The sequence below is a fragment of the Prorops nasuta genome, unplaced genomic scaffold, assembly GCF_024137725.1.
Source record: "Prorops nasuta isolate Cenicafe-Biocafe unplaced genomic scaffold, Cenicafe_Pnas_1.2 PNAS00009, whole genome shotgun sequence".
Taxonomy (NCBI): Eukaryota; Metazoa; Arthropoda; class Insecta; order Hymenoptera; family Bethylidae; genus Prorops; species Prorops nasuta.
Genome location: NW_027116806.1, coordinates 437206 through 460389, shown reverse-complemented (window position 1 = coordinate 460389; position 23184 = coordinate 437206). Strand labels below are relative to the sequence as shown.

At 37.2% G+C, this 23184-nt stretch overlaps 1 protein-coding gene across 5 annotated transcripts in view; it reads right to left on the bottom strand.

Annotated features, from left to right (window-relative positions):
• sl (small wing phospholipase C gamma 1) overlaps positions 1-23184 on the bottom strand; it is a 467203-nt gene that overhangs the window by 384919 nt on the left and 59100 nt on the right. For all 5 annotated transcript variants that reach the window (XR_010823023.1, XM_066731397.1, XM_066731396.1 and 2 more), the window contains exons 3-4: positions 11473-11622; positions 11274-11412 (exon numbers count right to left, since the gene is read on the bottom strand). Coding sequence is in view for 4 of the 5 variants with exons in the window: in XM_066731397.1 (XP_066587494.1) it covers positions 11274-11412; positions 11473-11622 (289 nt within the window). In the remaining variant the exon portion in view is untranslated. The remainder of the gene's footprint in view (positions 1-11273; positions 11413-11472; positions 11623-23184) is intronic.

The following is a 23184-nucleotide window of genomic DNA, read 5'->3' as shown; positions in this document are numbered from 1 at the left end:
CCGAAATTCTGAAAGCTCTAAAATGGTGAGTTTATTGAAATTGAGTTTTACCCTATGATATTGAAAAATCTGACTTTATGCAAATATTCAGAGGCAAATAACTGAATTTCTCGTATTTCTGGGATGACTCTTCGGACATAACTGAAATTGCAAAAAATTCAAACCAAATGCGCTTACGATACTCCAATTTTGTAGAAAATCAATTTGAAATTGGACAATTTTAGCCATTTCTGGTCATTATTTTGTAGCATAGCATTGAATCCCCAATTTTGATTCCCACATAATTTGTTGATAATTAATAGCATCTATTTGTGTTCATTCGGACATATTATACCAGATTCTAGCTGAGGAAACATCCGAGAAGCATGAGAAATTGAATTATTTGCTTTTCAATGCAGAGATAAAGTCAGATTTATCAATATCATAGCGTAAAACTCAATTTCAATAAACTTTTATTTTAAGTACATTCTGGAGCAATAATTATTTAGTTATCAACAATTATACATGAATTTGCAAAAGTTTCAAGGCGGAAGTACCTTCGACACTCAAATGTTGCATAAAAAAAGTTTGAAAATAGTGGGTTTGAGCTATTTCTTCACATTATTTCACATTGTGATATATTACGTCCTATTTTTATTTCCTATTTTTTTTTTTGCATACATTATAGGATAATTCAGTTCGCTTAGGTGTTCCATACTGGAAAATAACCGAAGAAATTTCCGAGAAGCCTCACATTTTCTGTTACTAGGCTCTCATCATAGAAATTAGGTCAGATTTTTGCATTTCATAGTACATATTAATGAATTTGGTCGTATTTACAAATCCGAATTGCTATCGGTGCAGTGATATTGTAAGAGAATGGTCGAGTTTTTACCTAATTTTTAACCATTTTTTCATATTAATCAATCTTTAATGTATTATCGTATAATTTTTTTTTATTTGATGAATTTTAAATGTCAAACTTCAGTGATCATTTTGTGCAATATAACAAAGATTTTTTCTTTCAATTACTGTCACGGACAATATTATTTACTTGTTACTTTTATTTTTTTTTTCATAATAATTTTTCACCATTTTCAGAATAATTGTTAAATTGTTAACATTTAATAATTTTCATGAATTATAATTGTCAAAATGTATATTTATTTGCAATTGCATCGAGCCGGCCGATACCGTGGAAAAGGAGTTTGGCGCGGCTCGTTGACTAAACTTGGGGGAAATAGAGAGCGAAAGAGATGTCCGAGAAAAGTATATTCATCCCTCTCGTACTCATACCTCACCGGAGCTAACCGAACTTCAACGACGAAAGCCGAGCCACGCACGTATCGACGTAGCTAGGTGCGTGACCAGCGAGCGGCGACAGTAGTGGGGTTGGCTCACCGATGTACCGCTGGCACTGTGTGCGTGCTACCTAGTGGCGGCGTGGTGGGGATACCGAATTCCCACAAGTTAACATCTCTGCTAGTGGCCCCGAGCCTCCCAACCCCTAGAGTGAGTTTTACCCCTCCCACTACCCAACTCTATCGACAGCCCTGGATTTATGGTCGGAACACTGGGTCCGAGAGAGTCCTTGGAGGCAGTGTGGTAGGGGAAGGAAAGGGTTGATTTTCTCCCGGGAAGTCCCCGAAAAAATCTCCCTTAGGAGGGAGGTAAGTGCCGAAGAGGGGAAATCCTCTCTTGGAAGGCGATGGGTGGTTGGGTGATATACTTACCAAAGGATCTACCCAGAAGAGTTCGCTGGTGGAGGCGCTCTTTGTGGTCTGGTGGAGACGTTGGTGCCGTGGAGGCGCTGGTGTTGTGGAGGCGCAAAAAGATGCCGGTGAGGCGAGTTGCCGTAGAAGGCCAAAAAGTAGGCGAGCGGTGCTGGCTGCGGCGGCGGTAGCTGCTGCTGCTGGCGGATTAGGCTGCGATGGGTCCTTATCAAGGACACATCTATATAATTACGCGGCTCTAAACTTGCCAGCAAGAGAGCTGCTGAAGGCGTTGGCCACCTAGCGGCCAAGCACGCAAATAGTACCGCTGCCGCGACGTGCTAGGGCCAGTAGATGAGCAAGCGTGCCGCAGCGAAAGATAGAGAGAGACAGAGTGAGCAGACTAGACGCTGGCGGTCTATCTGTCGACTCTGCGTGCAAGAAAGATAGGGAACCGAGCAGAAGGCAATTTATTTTTCTGCTTTCCCTGATCTCGAACATATATTCTTTATTTTCTTGATTATAGTTTATAGCTGAAATTACATCTAGAGTTATAAATCGAAACGATAAATCAGGTAGAACAGAAGTTTAACAATTAAAACTAATCGAATCTTCAAAAACAGTTTTAAAAATTTCAGCTATTAACCCTTTGTACTCCGCTATTATCATACCAAGAATATTATGTCCCTTCAGAGAGGATAGCGGAGTATAAAGGGTTAAGCAAATTCAAGAAAATAAAGAATATAAATAATTTTTATTTCAGAAAGCCTTCATTCATATTGCCTGCTTATCTGTAAGCTCTTAGGAGCATGTGTAGCGCAGGTGATTAAGTATCTGTTCGCAACACTGATCGTCGCGGATTCGGATACTTTTCAAATTTGGTATTTTTTTTAATTTTATAAAATTTATAGATTGGAAGAATGCTTTTGAATAGCAATTAATAACACAATCATTATTATTAATGGAATAGAAAATGAAATTTGTATTGCATGAAAGGGAGTGTGGGAATTAAAGTTGTACATTACTATATTCTATATGTTAAAATACTATTTATATTTATTATTTAATGGTACTAGAGCAAATAAGAGCATGTTGAGCATTTCTTAATTATCATTTAAAAGTTCTCTGGAGTAATCTTAACTGCAATCCTATCAAAGAAAAGGCGAAGCTGTCGGCCGAAAAGGATTTTAACTCGTCGGCAGAACGAAGTTAAGTTCGGATCAGTTCGGGGGCAAGACAGAGAGATCCAAGAAAACTATTTCGCTCTCTTTCGCAGCCCAGACTACCGACGCTCACCGAAGTTAAGCGATGCAAGCCGAGACACGTACACCTCACTGCAATGGTGTGCGTAACTAGGGAAATGGGGTTGACTCACGAATACCAGCATCGCTGAACGTGTTAGTGGATCCGCGGACAGATGGTGGGGAATCCGTCTGTCCGTCTGCAGATCGGCAACACTGCCTCTTAGTGCCTCCTGCGTTCCCCATGTATGTCTGTGAGTGTATGAGTGTAGTATGATGAACCTTCCGTGGAGCTACAATGTAGTTTTCTGCAGAAGGAATATTGTAAGTGTCGCCCACGGAAGGAGAATGCATGTTTTTAGGAAATGGTATGATTGGGAACTTGGCGAATGTTTTTAGTTAGAGTATATAATTTACGATATAAGATTATGTTCTATTATAATTCGATACTTTAGTTGTAAGAAACTATCCTCTGCTCTGACATGAGCTTGAAACCTGTTATTTCCCAATCCTTATTGTTATCCTGCCAATTTCTGATAAGTCCTTCATTCTCACACTCGTTCCTCTGTACTAGCCTGTTTACGCTGTGTCCCTACCGTTCCCCTTACCGCGCTGGCGTCTGACGCACCTAGCAGCGACTCCCCTTACCACGCCACTAATCCCGTTCTCCTACCGCTCAGCTACACCGCCACGGAATATCAGCGTCGTCTGCTACGTGAGACGACAACGCAGGATATTTACGCATACAGCTAGCTAGCCGGCTATATGACAAAGCATATAGATGATTGACAGAAGCGGCGAAAACTATGGATCGTGGATCTATACGTAATTGAAGCTTGGTCCCTGGATCCCGATCATGCGCCTGACCCTAATTATGCCCCTGCCGAATTAAGGGACGAGACAGAAGGAAGGAGGAATATCTGTCAAGCCGAAGCAGATCTTTTCCTGCTGTTAAGCGAGTGAGCTCTCAAGCGATTGAGCTTCTCGACGAGATGACCGTACGCCGAATATTGTGAAGTTGATTGAGTCGACGCGGGAATATTGCGGAGTACCAACTTTTCATTCCGGGCCCCAATCCTTGCATTGGTTTCGTGCGGAGTTTTAGCGGAGTGCCGACGCGTAAGGAAGCCGAGAGACGTCGCCGGAGTGGTCGAGTCCTTTTTCCCTGCATTTCTCCCTGCCGTCCACTTTTCCGTTTTAGTGTCCTCCCTGTCGCAGCCCCTACCAACCCCCGTATCTACCCCTATCGACCTCCATTAAGCCCTCCCTACTATCTTTAATATAAGACAATTGGTGTAACATATTATAAGTGTCCCAGAGCATCGCGGGAGGCCCTTGCTTTGAGTTAAGTTTGTATAGTTGAATAAAGTCAGTGATCCCGAAATTATTGTGTTCGATTATTTTGGCCTGGAGAAAACCCACAGTTACAACATATATGTATATACAGGGTATATCAGCAATTATGTTTTTAATTTTAATCACATACTCTTAAGCATAAACTATGTCGAAAAGTCTTGTACCATTAATGTCGTAAAAGCATCATTGCTGAGATAAATTAATTTTAAACCGATAAATCAAGGCTTTGATTCAACGGAAAAATTATTTTAATTTCACTTACGTTGACAGTTCCCCTTCAAAAAACAAAAGAAGTTTGTATTTTTCCGTTGATCCGTATTGTCGTAAACGTATACACACACACACACACACACACACACGCACTAAGCCGATTATTAATATTATCTCCTAATGACTTACATTCATGATCCTGGTGTTTATGAAGTTCATTTTCTGCCTATTTTTTAAGGATCCTCGACAGCCTCCATTTGGTTGAAAAGTCTGGAGAATAATAAGGTGTAATTCGTAGGTTAATTTTCAAGTCGTTTTATCTTTTATATGGCGTGACATATGAACTGCTCTAAAGTAGTCAAGAAATAAGAATTATTTTAAAAAAGCGATTATAAGAAATCGTATTTTTTTCTGTTTTTGAAAATTATACTGTTTTATCAGATAGAGCAGGTTCTGTGTGCTTCACTGGAAGATCAAAATTACTCGAAAATTGGTTTTCAAATGAAGCCATAGTCTCGTCTCAAAATTTCGGCCTAATAAATGGAGAGCCTGAAAGATCTCTAGAAGAGTAAATAAGCCTTTTTTTATTTTATGAAAGGAAAATGCGCAAAATTAAGAATAATTTTTTGTTAATGCTATAGATTATTATTCATAGTCTTTGCATGCTCTTAGGTATGACAAGATTTCTGATAAGTTAGTAAATACTTATGCTTTTCTCTTTTTCAGTATATTAGGATTTGATTGGTGAATTGTAAAATATTTGATTTTGGTGTGACCATATCAACTTCTGGTCACTATAAAGTAGAATCTGGTCTAGCAATTGTCTAGTTTTACTGGCATGTCTACTGAGGCAGACACTATGCAAAAAGGCAAAAACTATGGACAATCTACGGCATAAAGAAAAATTATTCTTAATTTTGTGGCTTGTCCCTTCATTAAATGAAAAAAGGCTTATTTTCTCTTAAAGGGATCCCTTAACGGGATTCCTCAAGCCCTCTGTAGCCAATATTACGGAACGAAAAACAAGGGAGAATTGTCCAGCGTTATTCTTCGACCGATTTTAATGATTTTGGGCTTGTTGGAACTGTTAGGACTCGCGCCTTGTCTTAAAAAAGCCTCATTTTCCAAAAAATTAAAAAAAAATCAAATTGTTTAAAAATTCGCATTAATCATATTTAATCGCAAAACAAATCGAAAAATCGGGCTTCTTTATGACGAGGTGCCAGTCCTAACGATTCCAACAAGCCCCCCCCCCCCCCCCCCCACCCAAAAACATTGAAATCAGTTGGGAAATAGAGCCGTACCATTGTCCCGCATTTTTGAGGTGGACGAAAACCAAAAATTTGTAGGAAGAAAGCTAGACTTCCACCCCTCTCGCGGCTCACGCTAACGTGTTCCCCCACTCCAGCATCGAAACTTACTGCGAAACTTTCCTCATATTTACGCTGATCCCCTATCTGTAGCTATACCCATATTAATACCGCTAAAATAATGTTGAGAACATTTCATCTTGCTGATATAATGAAATTTCTAAATGTGCAATTATCATTTTGAAATAAAATTGTAGAAAAGGAGATTTCGTAATGCTTGAAATATAAGGCATACGGCGAAACGCGGGACAATAGTACAGTCGTATTTTTCAAAAGAATTTGATGAGACTAGTAATAAATAAAGCCATTCTTCATGTAGATTGTCCTAAAGAGCTCGCTTTTTCGATAAAGCTTATAGTTTTCCAGTTATGAACAATTGAAGATGGACGTGTGCAACAGCTGATCTACGCGAGAGAAGAAATATGTATTTGTACGCCGTGCAACTTCAATCGTTCATAGCTGAAAAACCATAAGCTTTATCGAAAATGCGAGCTCTTTAGGACAATCTACATGAAGAATGGCTTTAATTATTACTAGTCTCATCAAATTCTTTTGAAAAATACGACTGTACTATTGTCCAGTGTTTCGCCGTATGCCTTATATTTCAAGCATTACGAAATCTCCTTTTCAACAATTTCATTATATCAGCAAGATGAAATGTTCTCAACATTATTTTAGCGGTATTAATATGGGTATAGCTACAGATAGGGGATCAGCGTAAATATGAGGAAAGCTTCGCAGTAAGTTTCGATGCTGGAGTGGGGGAACACGTTAGCGTGAGCCGCGAAAGGGGCGGAAGGCCAGCTTCTTTCCTAAAAATTTTTGGTTTTCGTCCACCTCAGAAACGCGGGACAATGGTACGGCTCTATTTCTCAACCGATTTCAATGTTTTTGGGCTTGTTGGAATCGTTAGTCTGGCACTTTGTCATAAAGAAGCCCGATTTTTCGATTTGTTTTGCGATTAAATATTATTAATGCGAATTTTTAAACAATTGGATTTTTTTCATTTTTTGGAAAAATAAGGCTTGTTTATGACAATGTGCGATTCCTAACGGTTCCAACAAGCCAAAAATCATTAAAATCGGTCGAAAAATGACGCTGGACAATTCTCCCTCGTTTTTCGTTGCGTAATGTTGGCTACGAGGGTTGAGAGATCCCGTTAAGCTCTCCACTTACATTGAAATTTCAAGAGAAGACTATCGGCTTACTTGACAATCTATTTCCGAGTCATTTTGCTCTTCCAATGATGCACGCATCAAACTGCTCTATCTGATAAAACGGTAAGATTTTCAAAAACAGAAAAAAATACAATTTCTCATAATAGCATTTTAAATATAATACTTATTTTTAGAATACCTTAGAGCAGTTCATATGTCGCGTCACTGAAAAGATAAGACGACTTGAAAATTAATCTACAAATAACGCCGTATCGTTACCCAGAATTTTCAAATAAATGGGTGCTTTCGAGAATCCTTTTAAAAATAGGCAGAAAATAAAGTTCATTAGTACCAGAATCAGGAATGTAAAACATTAGAAGATAATATTAATAATCGGCTTAGTTGCGTGCGTGTATGTATATGCGTGTACGACAATACTGATCGGGGGAGAAGTACTAACTTCTTTTGTTTTTTGAAAGGGGAACTGTCAACGAAAGTGAAAGTAAAGTAGTTTTACCGTTGAATCAAAGCCCTGATTTATCGGCTTAAAATTGATTTATCTCAGCAATGATGCTTTTAATTTTAACCACATATTCTTGGGGCTAAACTAAGTCGAAAAGTATTATACTGTGACATCCGGAAAGCGTCACTGCTGAGATAAATTAATTATAAACCAATAAATCAGGGCTTTGATTCAATGGAAAAATTACTTTTCATCACACGTGCATATAAAGTGGCTGTTTTCAGAGCGTAGTTTACCGGGTTGAAAACGGCTGTTTTCACGCCAGCTGCGCATGCGCACTAGAGTTTTGCTTCATTTTCGTCCCTTGGGAGGAAAAAAAGTCTTTCTTCCCTTGGGCCGAAAGTGAAATAAAACACTAATTCGCATGCGCGGGTGATACTAACGTGAAAATAGCCGTTTTCGGTCCGGTAGTTAATTACGATGAAGAAAACCCACTTTCCATACACTTTTGAAGAAAAATATCGTGTATTACACGAGATGAAATAATTTGACGATTGCACTCGTGTAAATGGCAACCCTCGCTTCGCTTGTGCTGCAAAAATTACTCTCGTCTGCAACCGTCAACTTTCCTCCCTTGTTGTAGAATATACTATTACCTTCACTTTCGTTTATAGTTCCCTTTCGAAAAACAAAAGAAGCTCGTACCTCTCCACCGTTCCGTATTGTCGTACAAGCATACATACACACACATGCAACTACGCCGATTATTAATATTAACTCCTAACGTTCTACAATCCTGATCCGAGCACCGTACTAAATTTACTTTCCGCCTATTTTGAACAGAATCTCGATAATATAATTATTAATTATAAAATGCTAGAAAGCATTACTGCGATTCAGATACCTTTACTTGTAAATTTTCGCCGCCAATCCTCAAGCTTCCCTAAGGATCAGCATCATCTCTGCATACTCTTCATTAGAAAAATTCGGCATTTTACCCACTCACATATTTTCGAAATAAAAAGATGAAGTATCTTCCGGCATTTTCTTCCGATGCGTTGTCATTTTTCACAGTAATAAACAATCAGTCTTTCGGATGAACGTGAACTGCATATTATGTTATATAAACAGTGGTTAAATATTATTTTAAAAATGCCAAATTTCACCAACGCTGGTACGCCTAAATGTTGCTCATCCTGAGAGAAGCTCGAGCAGTGGCGGCAGAAGCAGCGAGAATTTACTGGGAAAGGTATCCAAATACACGACACCTATTTAGCAGGACGTATACAGATCTTCACCAAAGATCGATAGACACTGGTTCATTTTTGCCAAGAGAAGAGTAAGGCAGACATAACGTACGTGACAGATGCGTGACGGAAAAAGTACTAAAATTAGTAGAAGCTGACCCGACAACAAGCACTCGCCGAATAGCGCGAGAAGTAAAAATCTCGCATATGACGGTACATTGAATTCTCAAAGCTGAAAATTTCTATCCATACAATCAAACACCCGTTCAGGATCTCTTGGAAGGTGATCTCACACAACGCGTCAATTTTTGTCGTTGGCTTCTGAGACAATCAGAAGTCAATCGTTATTCTCATCGCAGAATTTTATTCACGGATGAATCCCTATTTACTCATGGAGGAACATTCAATTTTTATAAATCTCACACCTATGCCGAGTTTAATGCACACGCCGTATGTGTGAGAAATTACCAGCATAGGTGGAAATTGAATGTTTGCGCTGGGTTAATAGGGACTCATTTGATCGGGCCGGTCATCCTTCCAGAGAACACGAACGGGGAAGTATATGCGAGATTCCTCAGGGAAGTTATTCCTGGGTTGCTTGAGGACATATTGTTAAATTTGCGGACCACAATGTGGTTTCAGCATGACAGTGCGCCACCTTATAATTTACTCGACGAGCTCCCGCGATTTTGGAAAATTATTTTCCAAATCGATGGATCGCTTATCGAGGACCTATAAAGTGGCCCTCTCGCTCTCCGGATCTGACACCGCTGGACTTCTTTTTATGGGGTAACATGAAAAATGAAGTTTATGTTACAGAGCCTGATTCGTCGGAAATAGCGCTTAAACGTTTAAAGGCAGCGATTGCAAACATGGACGAACGTACGTTGGACAACGTGTATAGACAGAACTGCTGCGACGAGCGTGATTTTGTATCGAAGCAGGGGGGAGGCATTTTGAACAGTTTTTAAAATAATATACAAAGGGCGACGATTTGACGCGACCAACGTTACTGACGAGATAAAGCGTTGAAACCTTACTTGACGCGACTGACGAACGAAGACAGAATTCGAGTAGTTTCTCTGTAAATATTAGCAGATATAGTTTTGGTGAAAAAGTAAGTCTTCTTTACTTAATTGCATATTCCCCGACGAAATGATAAATTTATTACTAGGACTATATCAGTTTTCTTCAAATAACGCAATATTGTTGATTAGAATTTTAGAATCAATAAGTACATCATCGAGATTCTGTTAAAACGAGACGGAAAATAAGTTTCATACGGTGCTCGGATCAGGATTCTAGAAAGTTAGAAGGTAATATTAATAATCAGCGTAGTTGCGTGCGTATGCGTGTATGATAATACAGAGCAGTAGAGAAGTATAAAATTCTTTTGTTTTTTAAAGGGGAACTGTCAACGAAAGTGAGAGTAAAGTAATTTTTCCATTGAATCAAAGCCCTAATTTATCGGTTTAAAATTGATTTATTTCAGCAATGATGCTTTTACGAATGTCATACTATAGGACTTTTCGACTTAGTTTAGCTTCAAGAATATGTAGTTAAAATTAAAAACATCATTGCTGTTACACCCTGTATAGTTTTAATTTCTATATCCTTACTAAACTTTATAAGATCCCAGAAAAAATAAGCTTCGCTTATAGAAAAAGACGGCAAGTACATAAATCGTCTAGCGTAATTAATATAGTAAAATAATATATTTCAATTACAAAAATTAGTGAAATCTAAATGTTAGGCAAGTATATATTTTTACCTTGGCAAAAATTAAATTTCGAAAAAAAAAAATAATAACACAAAAAGTTACTTACCGGGCCCGTAATTTTAATGCGTAAGTCGATATCTTACAATACAAGTGTTACTTTCCGTAATTGAAAAATATGGCTGTTTAATGTCATTGCGTACAACGGGCCCCCAGCAAGTAACTTTTATGTGTTACTATTTTTTCTTCGAAGTTTAACTTTTACCAAGGTGAAAATATACACTAACCCTGTATACTTGCCTAACATTTGGATTTCACTCATTTTCTTTATTGGAATATTTTATTTTATTATATTATTTATGCTGGATGATTTATGTACTTACCGTACTTCTTACAGGTGAAGTTTGTTTTTTCTTGTAGGATTATTATGATACACCTTCAAGCTATTCAATTTATCCTACAGTTTTTTAAATTAATGTCAAATGTGCCTAGAATTATGAAAATGGTCTAAGTCATTATCTCTTGTCTTGAGATATTCAATGAATTGCATTCAACCAAATTAATTTTTTTTATATTATATAACATTTTAATTTAAAATTTTATTAGTCTTGATTAATGAAAGTTTACTATAAATATGAATTTTTTTATGAATTTCATAGGAAATTTTTGCTTCTAAAGTGTGAATTGACTTAGACCACTTTTATAATTATGGGTACAAATGTTATAAAGCTACTTACCTCTGCTATCCATTATAAAATATAATAAATTAAAAATATATCTGTTCTTACCATTTTTAAAAATAAAAAACATATTATACTTACGTTTCTTTTAAGCTTTCCATAGCATAAAATTCTTTACGGAGCCATCTTTCAACTTGTAACGGATATGGAGCATTAATAGTATCGAGCATTAAATATTTTAAACCTTTAACCCATAGTTCACATTCTTTTTCACTTAGAGCTAAAATGACAGTATTTTATTAATTAACAAAATAAATTTGTAACTCTAAAGTCAACTTACCAGTAACTGAAAGTGTTTTTAGTCTAAATTCGGATCCATAGTATACTACAAAACATCTTAAATTCTCAATTCTTTTTGCATCTTCCGGCCATTTTTCAAAATCTTTTGAATGCTTTCCTACTCTTATTTCTTTTACTTCTCTTATTTCAACTGTAACATGTAATAATATTGATATTTAGAAACAAAGTATTAAAAAGTGCATATGAATATATTTTAGTGGAACAGTAGCTATATTAATTATAAATATGTAAATAATAAGTTGAAAATTAAGGGTACTTAGAAGGTTAAATTTCAAAGGACGAGGATTCTTAAGGGAATGCCCTCGATGTCAAATTTATTAACTTCCAATTATCTTATAAATCCTAGAAATATTAACATTTTTGTAATGATTAAACTTATTCGTTGAGATCTACCCTATAACGGTAAAAAGCCCGTTTATATAGAAATAAAAAATAACGACAATTATATTTTACTCTTTGAAAAGTGTCACTGAATTGATTAAAAATTAAGCTTTTACGACTATGGGCCAGAGTGTAACGAATAATCTGAGACCAAAAAGAAGCTAATATTCCTGAAATTGCAGAAGAATATTGGCTAATACCGAATCACATTTAACTGAACAATTGATTTGAAACGGTTTTACCGACGAGAGCGCATAATTATGTATTAAACAAGGACAAGCATATTAGCTCTCTTGCATTATTAGAAGCATCAATCTTCTCCTTACTACTCCCTGTGCTTAATCTCACCAACAAATATCGCTGTCTAATATCCCTGTCTATGCAAGATTACAACGCACAAGTACAATTAAAAGATACGGTAGTGTCTTGATGGCAAGTAATTTAAAAATCCGAGACACTACCCTGTTTTACGCAAAATTTGACAATACTATATCTAATATTTAGTTCCGATCCATATATTGTGATGGCAATTTGATGAAAATTTTAATGGAAGTTTCATTAAATAAATCTAGCCTAAGCTTTCAAATGAGACTAATAACGTGTAAATCGGTTAACTCAATGCTGAGATATCAAGATCGTGCAGTTTCGACCAGTTACTTTCAGCGTTTCTTTTTCTCCCGACTAAAAATTGTTGTCTTGATTGGAACTCTCATTCTTTCACATTGGAAACCTATCTCCGACAACTTTCGTCCTTTCGTGTACAATGACCGGCAGAAATGGCGTCCTTTGATGCGTTTATGAACCACGTTTTAGGATCCTTCACTCTATACTCTATACTACTAGGTGGAGATAGGGGAATGAAACGCAATAACTATAGTAGTTCATCTATCTTGCTCTAAAGGTGTGAGTGCGAGAGAGAGAGAGCTTTATACGGCATAGCAGGGCAAGCCAGGCGTCCCAAGGCTTATTTCTATCTGTGCCATTGCCTATGGCTATCTCTCTCGCTCGGAAAGAATCATTCGTCCGTCCTTGTTTAGGTCAGTTCTGCGCCAATGGATACTCTCTAAAGAAAATTTCCTCAGGCGACACCATTGAAGACTGCGATTACAGCGGGGATTTTAAAATAGTGTGCACCTGTCACTGTCAAACGTCAGTATGAAAAATTATTGTTGCTTACAGCGCGTTTGGTGCAATTAATATTATAAGTTTGGATTATTATGTGATATTCTGTATAATTCACACACACACACACACATCTATATATATATATATATATATCGTAACCGGGGAAACAGGTTCCAGGTCAAATATTAAAGAACCGAACACTAAAACGTCCGAGACACTTATTTATTCAAAAAATAAAGCACAACAGAAAAACTAAACTAAATTATCCCGAGGGGGAGAGGCCTCCCGCGATGTCCTGGCACACTTATCATACGGCGCACTGATTTCATTAATTAACTAAAGGAAACGGGGGGAAATACCATGGGAAAGCGACGGGAGAAAAGGCGGCGAATGGAATGCAGAAAAAAAGGAAAGGAATAGGGCAAGGAAAACTTTTCCGTGGCTCCGAAAGCGATGTCCGGCGATCCCACGACGTCCGCCACGAAAACTGCACCAAACTTGACGAAATCGTTAGGTTGGGGCCTGCTGTATTGAAAGCCGACGTGTTTCAATCACAGCAGCGACGACCCAATCATCTATTTGAATTACACGTACGGTTGCTTGAAGAGCTGAACAAGGTGTAGTCCAAATTGACACTTATTCCTTTATTCTCAGTGTCATTCCCCTCATTCCGGGGGTTCCAAGTAGGCATAGGTACGATCGGGATCCAGGGACCATTCAATGATTAGGTATGGATCCGCGATCCATAGTTCTCGCCGTTCCGGCTAATTATTCCTATGCTTTACATGCTAGCTGGCTGGGTAGCTCCTGCGCGAAGATCCTGCGTGGTTGTCCTCAGCAGCAGACGACGTTAGCGCTTCATGGTCCTGCGGCGGGGCGATACGGTGCGGGGTCGGCAACGGTGGGTCGGTAGTGGCGCGGGTAGGGGAGAACGCAGCTAGGCGCGTAAAGCGTCAGCGCGGTAAGGAGATGGGACGGGACTCGCTGCTAGGCGCTCGCGGCGCGAAGCGCGATAAGGGGAAGAATAGAGCGACGCGTAAACATACGCGGACGGTACAATAGTTGCAAAGGAGATAGACTTATCTGGATTTAACATGGGTTAGAGAAGGATAGAGGGACAACAGTTTTCAAGCTCTTGTTGCAGCAGAGGATCCTTATTCTAAGATACTTATAATTTTAGCATTGGAAATATTATATTTAATTCTAAATAAACTACAACCTACTAACATTCGATTAATCCTCAATCATGCTATTTTCTAAAAACATTTACCCTCCTCCCGCGGATGGCAATTACAATACCCCTAAAGCGGGTAACTACATTACCATCGCACAGGAGGTTCATCCTTACTCATTCACTCACTCACAGGCATACTCAGGGGTAGGGGAAGCACTAGGGGGGGGGGGGGGGGAAAAGAACTAAAAAATAAGCATATTTCTGTAACGGGTTTCTACCACGTTACAATATATATATATATATATATGTGAATTACAGAATATCGTATAATAATCCAGACTTATAATGTTAATTGCACAACGCGCTGTAAGCGACAATAATTTTTCATACTGACGTTTGACAGTGACAGGTGCACACTATTTTAAAATCCCCGCTGTAATCGCAGTCTTCAATGGTGTCTCCTGAGGAAATCTTCTTTAGAGAGTATCCATTGGTGTAGAACTGACCTAAACAAGGACGGACGAATGATTCTTACCGGACGAGAGAGATAGCCATAGGCAATGGCACAGATAGAAATAAGCCTTGGGGAACTTGGGACGCCTGGCTTGCCCTGCTATACCGTATAAAACTCTCTCTCTCTCTCGCACTCACGCATTTAGAGCGAGATAGACGAACTACTATAGTTATTGCGTTCCATTCCGCTATCTCCGCCTAGCAGAATAAAGTATAGAGTGGAGGATCCTAAAACGCGGTTCCTAAAAGCATCAAGGGACGCCATTTCAGCCGGTCATTGTACTCTTCCGATACAGTCTGACATCATCTAGACAAACAATAAACGCGTAGTGTTCGGTGGCAGGGTTGTGTATGTACGTATGTGTGTCAGTAGTACTCTATAGTAAAAGAGAATTTCGTAAGGTCGGAATTACACGGCACGTAGCGTGCCACTCTATGCGCTGTGTAATGCTAGCCTAAGATATTTCAGCCATTAAAAAATGTTTTGAGATCCCACCAAAAAACATATATAAGAAAAAGTTGGCAAGTAATTAAAATGATCCTTAACACTAGATTTACGGACGTTAATTATACCTATTTTTACTAAAGTGAGATAATTTGTATAATACACGAAAGTTGAAATTTTATTTATAGAAATTAGTTCTTCTTTAAATTAAATGAAAGATTTATTACTAAAAAATTTATTAAAAACATTTTTAACATATAAATTATGATTTAGAAATACTTTTGAATGAGTCAAATTGGCTCAGTCCGTAAATCTAATGTTAATATCAAAAAGGGTTGAAATGGAATTTGATAAATTCGATAATAAACTTCCTCAATATAACAAATATTTAACGGGATCCCTCAAGCCCTCTGTAGCCAATATTACGGAACGAAAAACGAGGGAGAATTGTCCAGCGTTATTTTTCAACCGATTTCAATGTTTTTGAGCATGTTGGAATCGTTAGGAGTCGCACTTTGTCATAAAAAAAGCCGTATTTTCCAAAAAACGTAAAAAAAATAAAATTGTTTAAAAATTCGCATTAATATTATTTAAACGCAAAACAAATCGAAAAATCGGGCTTCTTTATGACGAGGTGCCAGACCTAACGATTCCAACAAGCCCAAAAACATTGAAATCGTTTGAGAAATAGAGCCGTACCATTGTCCCGCGTTTTTGAGGTGGACGAAAAGCAAAAATTTTTAGGAAGAAAGCTAGGCTTCCACCCCTCTCGCGGCTCACGCTAACGTGTCCCCCACTCCAGCATCGAAACTTACTGCGAAGCTTTCCTCATATTTACGCTATTCCCCTATCTGTAGCTATACACATATAAATACCGCTAAAACAATGTTGAGTACAATTCATTTCACCGATATAATGAAATTGCTGAAAATGCAATTATCATTTTGAAATAAAACTGTAGAAAAGGAGATTTCGTAATGCTTGAAATATAGGGCATACGGCGAAACGCGGGACAATGGTACAGTCGTATTTTTCAACAGAATTTAATGAGACTAGTAATAATTAAAGCCATTCTTCATGTAGATTGTCCTAAAGAGCTCGCATTTTCGATAAAGCTTATAGTTTTTCAGCTATGAACGTTTGAAGTTGCACGGCGCACAAATACATATTTCTTCTCTCGCGTAGATCAGGTGTTGCGCACGTCCATCTTCATTCGTTCATAACTGAAAAACTATAAGCTTTATCGAAAATGCGAGCTCTTTAGGACAATCTACATGAAGAATGGCTTTAATTATTACTAGTCTCATCAAATTCTGTTGAAAAATACGGCTGTACCATTGTCCCGCGTTTCGCCGTATGCCCTATATTTCAAGCATTACGAAATCCCCTTCTCTACAATTTTTATTTCAAAATGATAATTGCATTTTGAGCAATTTCATTATATCGTTGAAATTAAAAGTTCTCAACATTATTTTAGCGGTATTTATATGTGTATAGCTACAGATAGGGGAATAACGTAAATATGAGGAAAGCTTCGCAGTAAGTTTTGATGCTGGAGCGGGGGAACACGTTAGCGTGAGCCGCGAGAGGGGTGGAAGCCTAGCTTTCTTCCTAAAAATTTTTGCTTTTCGTCCACCTCAAAAACGCGGGACAATGGTAGGGCTCTATTTCTCAACCGATTTCAATATTTTTGGGCTTGTTGGAATCGTTAGGTCTGGCACCTCGTTATAAAGAAGCCCGATTTTTCGATTTGTTTTGCGTTTAAATAATATTAATGCGAATTTTTAAACAATTTTATTTTTTTTACGTTATTTGGAAAATACGGCTTTATTTAAGACAAAGTGCGAGTCCTAACGATTCCAACAAGCCCAAAAACATTGAAATCGGTTGAAAAATAGCGCTCGATAATTCTCCCTCGTTTTTCGTTCCGTAATATTGGCTAGAGAGGGCTTGACGGTTCCCGTTAAGGGGGGCAATCCCTTTAGAATTTTCAAAAAATCGAATTTTTTCATATTTCGAAAGTATAATATATTGAGAATAATCTGACAAAAGGAAAAATCGAAATATTAAATATTTATGAAGTTATTGCAAATAGTCGATAGCGCTGTACGGGCTTGTAGATGGTATACTACGGAAGCAGGTAGTCGAATCGTTTTGGGTAAAGCAGTATAATACCTTTATTGTTCTATTAGTTTTTGCTTTACTCTTACTGTATAGTGTGTAAGAGCAGGTATACGAAAAGAACGCGCCTGCAATCGCTGAGTGATCGGTAAGTTAACAAAATTAACAGTTTTATCATATAGAATCTTTAAACGTGATTAACTCGAAACTACATTTCTAAAAACTGCTCGTGTTGTAACTCAAAAAGTTATTGATCGATTTTGATGAAATTTTAGGAGGTTTATGTCTGTAGTATTATCGGAAGGATAAACTTCAATTTTTACTGATATTGTGTAAATAAGTTTTTTCTTTTTGAGTAAAACTTATCGAAAAAATAGTCCAAAACTGTAAAATTTGATTAAACAGCCTCCATAATTTTTGTTTTTATACTTTTTTTATCATTTTTGAGGTTTATCCTTCCCGTAAACATGTTACAAATTAAAGCCTATTTTGTTTTTTTTCAGATCATAGAAAAATCGGTACAGTTGCAGCACTTTTCGATGTCACACGAAAAACGCATCAAATATCTACTGTGTTGATCCACCACTTAAAAAAAAAAAAATATTTTTGTATACTTCAAACCACTAATAATATGATGTTAAAATTTTAAAACCATGTGATTATTTCATCATCTTCAAAAAACTTCCCGAAAAAGCATTTATTTTTCAACCTCTAAAGAGATTGCCCTCCCTAAAATATTGAAAAATAAATAAAATGCAATAACACATCATTCAATAAATAAATATTTCAAATTTAATTTAAAAAAAGAGAGGAATCATTACTAAAAACTACTTACCGGATACGTTTTTATAAAATATCGAAATAGTAATTTATAAGTTATAACATTTATTGGCAAGTTAACGATATTATAATATACATGCGAGGTATTCTTTGTCAAATCAAACACCCCCCTCTCCGAGATTTGCCCTAACAAAAATGAGTGTTCGTGGTTTTAAATTATTCGTTAGAATGTCTAGAAATTATCACATTGGTAATTTCTAAAAAATTCTTTGTGAAATCTAATATGGCGGATAAAGTTAATAAATTACATGTTTAACACGCGTTGATCGTTAAATAACAGTTCGAAATTTTGTTCAATATTGATAAAATTGCTCTTGTTTTAGTGATTTGTACTGCTGAACATGAATCTACACCTAAAATTCTAAAATTCAAAATGGCGATTTCAGAAGGGCCGTTGCGAAATGAAAATTGATTAGATTTACAGGAATCTCGGTAGCAGAGGGTTTTTATGGTCGCTAATCACGAATCTGAACTTTAATTTTAGAAACTCAAAATAGCTAATACAAAAATATGGTAAACGAAAAAGTAAAAAAATGATTAAAATTGGATGAAGTTTTATTTTAAGGATTTTTTTAATTGCGAAACATAAATATTCATTTAAAATTTATAAACCCAGAGTGGCGGATGCAATATACTATGTAGGCTATGGAAAGTTTGATTGCATTATGTGCTATGAGTATACTTTAAATTGTTCAGTAGCTGCATTAAAAAAAAATTTAAGCATCATTCGTTTATTTAATACTTCGTATTAATAACAAGCGTAGAATGCATTTTAAGATGGTTCCAGCGTTAGGTACTGTACCAAGTGAACTTCTAGCGGTACTTACTAAATTTCAGCATTTCAATTTTATAAATTGTGCCTATACGGTGTTTTTTACTTTAATAACGATAAATGCCAAATATTTTATTAAGTAAAAGTAAAGCAAAGGAAACACGGAGATCACACCTGAGATGGTAGCCACTGTCCAAGCAAATCTTCTCCGACGAGCAAGGGCGTGCATCGATGCTGAAGGTGGCCATATGGAGCACATTTACAATGCTGTCCATCCTTGAAGTTGCTCCATAAAATCAGGTAAATAAACATTTGATTACGCAATCTTTTCATTTATTAGGCTAACCGTCAACGACGCGACAATTCGGCTATAGCTTCCTTCTCTCGCTTACAGTCAATGAGCGACAGATATGCTCAACTGAGCGCTCATTGACTGGAGCATAGTCTTGGTTTAAAGTGTTCAATCCTCATAGAATTTAATTTACATTATCTCGATTTGCCCATTAATTATTTGGCATCGGAAATTAAATGGTATGGGGACGCACACAATAACAGTTAACCAAAATTCTCCGTAGGTAAATTGCGCGTACGCGTTAGTTTCTGCATTAGAACGCGAATTAAATCTCAAAATTTCCAGCTAATCAATAAAAAAGCAAAACAGCTAACCGGCAGCAACTTCTCAACGATTCCGAAAAAATCAATAAAAGGGGAGAGTGAAACGTCATAGCAGCAACTTCTCTCTTATACTTACATTTGCCACACGTACATACCAATACTACTGCAATCATATGTAAAATCAATAATTGCTTACAAAATTTAATCTTTAATATCTCCTTAACCAGTGGCTAGATTTTAAAACGGCCAACGGCGTTTTCCTTAGAAAAGTCTCAGGAATAACCCCTTTAAAGGAAGTGCGGCGTTAACGTTCCACCCTGTATATTAGTTTTCGTAAATCAAACAATAATCTCTTTTCGTTTTTAATTGTTTATATTTTAGAGGTGAGTAAATGTGGGTAGAACTAACAAGATGACCGATAGTAGCACAACGCTTTGGTAAAAATTATATTTTTGAAATATTTTGTTCTCAATAAATGATCGGTTACCCCAGTTTTTTTGTTTTCTCTGAAAAGTTAAATATGTAAGGAATACTGTTGAATTTTTTTAAAGAAATTCTTAAATTTTTGAAACTTTCGCTTAAGCCTCTTTTTGTCATATTAATTCTACCCGCATTTACTAAGCTCCAAAATATAAACAATTAAAAAAAAGGAGATTATTGTTTTATTTACGTAAACTAATATATCATTAAGAAAATTTTACTTTGCCGACTAAACAAACTTGTAATGAGAGTTAAAATTTTCCAATCCCGATTGAATGTCCGTTAATAAACATCTGCAAAGTAGACAAATTTTCTTTGCTTTACTTTTACTTAATAAAATATTTGACATTTATCGTTATTAAAGTAAAAAACACCGTATAGGTACAATTTATAAAATTGAAATGGTGAAATTTAGTAAGCAGCACTATAGGACCCACTTGGTACGATACCCAACGCTGGAGCCACCTTAAATGCAACATATTTGAATGAGACAATATATAAGTTCTGGAAGCAATACAGCTGCGCATGAGGTCAAGTGAATTATGTGTAAATACTGTAAATACATATAACACTTTTGAAAGATGAAAATGTTTTGCATTGGGTGCAGCGACATTTTACCACCCAATGTAGGAATTTTTATTGTTTGAGGTTGGCAGGACTGTGAACATGTACTATTAGAATAAAGACGAAAATCGCATGGGCCGGGATTCATAAACAGAACTTGAGTTCAAGCTCCCCTTGAAACCTATAAGATGTGTTACATAGAATATAGATTTTACAAGTCTTAAGCTTGAGCTTGGGCTGCGTTCCGTTATTACTGCATGTAATGGAAGTATACTGCAAGAGGTCTGTTCTTGTTGCCTACACTTTTTACACTTTGTGCACTTTTTAGGGTGTCAACTTATACAATGGACAAAGACAGAAATACGGAAAGTGTAGAAAGTGTTAAAAGTGTAGGCCAACGAGAACAGACCTAAGTATACTTCAAATCGTTCCGAAATAGCTTGCAGTAAGCTTCCAGTATACTGTAAATGTCCTAGGAAAATTCATGACGTCATGAATAATTTGTCACTTCCTGCCAATTTCTTACTGCATTTACTGGGCTTTTCGAGGTGAGGTAAATCCAGTAAATGTTAAAAAAAAACAAAATGTCGACTAACAGGCGAAGCGCGTGAATTATAAATTCAAATTTATATAAGTCCTGTTATAATTTTAAGAATTCATTTTAACAGAAATACAGTAATATTTTAATTGATATTGAACATTGTTAAAATTAATAATTCATTGTCAAGCGATAAACAATTTTTAAAAGTATTTTGTGATTAGATTTAGATATAATTTCGTTTTCGGTTTGAATCATAAAATGAGATAATATTTATAATTCGATATTCTGGAAAAAAAAGCACTTTATATGATACTGATCAGCAAATGTCGTCGATTTACACTAAATCTAGGCTTTAATAGTTTAATTTCTATTATATTAATATAATATATAGTAGTCAAAAAATACGTTTCTAAAAATTGTTATATTTATAAATAGTAAATGATTTATTTATTTTTTATTTTAAAGTTTCAAATCAATACAAATAATCACAAGTAACATATACATATGAGAGTGATACATATTTGTATATATGCCGGTAATGTGTCGCCTGCTTTACTGCAAGTATACTCAAATCCGTTTCTTTTTACATTTTAGGCAGTATACTCGCAGTACTAAAGTAATAACGGAACGCTGTTTGCAGTATACTGTAATGACGTCACTGTTACTAGAGATGTACTGTACTGGCAGTAATAACGGAACGCAGCCTTGAGCTTTGTTCGAGATCGGGAGGAGCAAAAATGTTGAGAAGTAGATTCCACATTTTCTGCTATATCTCCCTTTCTCTCTTGCGCTCAGAGTGACGGCTAGACCGCCAGCGTCTAGCTGCTCACTCTGTCTCTATCTCTCCGCGGCGCGCTTGCGCGTCTTCTGGCCCTGGCGCATTGCGGCCGCGACACTACTTGCGCGCTTGGCCACTAGGTGGCCAGCGCCCGCAGCAGCTCTCTCGCTGGCAAGTTTAATGTCGCGTAATTACTTAGATGGGTCCTTGATAAGGATCCATCGCAGCCAAACCAGCTCAGCAGCAGCTTCAACGGCAGCAGCAAACGAGCACCGCTGATAATTTTTGACGCCTTATCGGCAACCTCCGCCTTCCGGCATCACCGCCTACGGCATTTTTTGACGCCTCCACGGCAGCGCCTCCACCAGTCCATCCAAGAGCGCCTCCACCGGCGAACTCATCGGGTCGAATACTTGGTAAGTATCACCCAACCACCTACCGCCTACCAAGAGGGGACTATCCCTCTGTGGCAATCTCCTCCCTCCTAAGGTAGATTTCTCCGGGTACTTCCCGGGAGAAATTAAACCCTCTCCTTCCCCTCCGCACTGCCTCCGAGGACTACCTTGGACCCAGTGTTCCGAACCTCAAATCCAGGGCTCTCGAAAGAGTCGGGTAGTGGGAGGGGTAGACTCACTCTAGGGGTTGGGGTGGCTCGGAGCCACTGAAACTCGTGGAGAAGGCGGCTGCGGGGTAAGGGGACTTCCTCTTCCCTAACACCTCTTGTCCACCTCTGCTTCCTCCTGTGGCTGGGGATTTGTCTGGGGAATACCCCAGGGAAATTGCCATGGTCAGGGAGCTTTGTTGTCCGTGTACTTTCCTGGGGAATTTTAGTTCTTAGAGTTCCTGGGAATCTTCTGAGAAAGAAATTCCCTAGAATTTAACGGCGGCAAATTCCTTAGGAATTCGATATATTTAAGTCTCGCAGTCTTCTTTGTATATATTTGTACAATTTGTATATTATTTATTTATTTAAATAAAGATTCCTTTTTCCTGTAAATCGTCTTTGAAACTTTTATTTTCGAGAGAAAATCTTCCCATCTGACCACAGGACTGGAAACTACTTGGACACTGTTTCGCACAAGCCTAAATTTCGTTTACGAATCCCGGGGTTGGCTATCTTCGGTTATCTGTCTTCCAGAATCGTAATTCACACACACATAGATCATAATGAGATGAATTGTACCTGTGTGAGTGAAGAGTGATTAAAAAGATAATTTTAAGTAGCAATTTAATCGAATGAATTCATTTCATGTATATACCGCAATGTAAGAAATAGTTTTAGAAAAGAATAATTAAGAAATTAATTTGGAATATCATAACTGTTAATTTATGTGAATTATTAA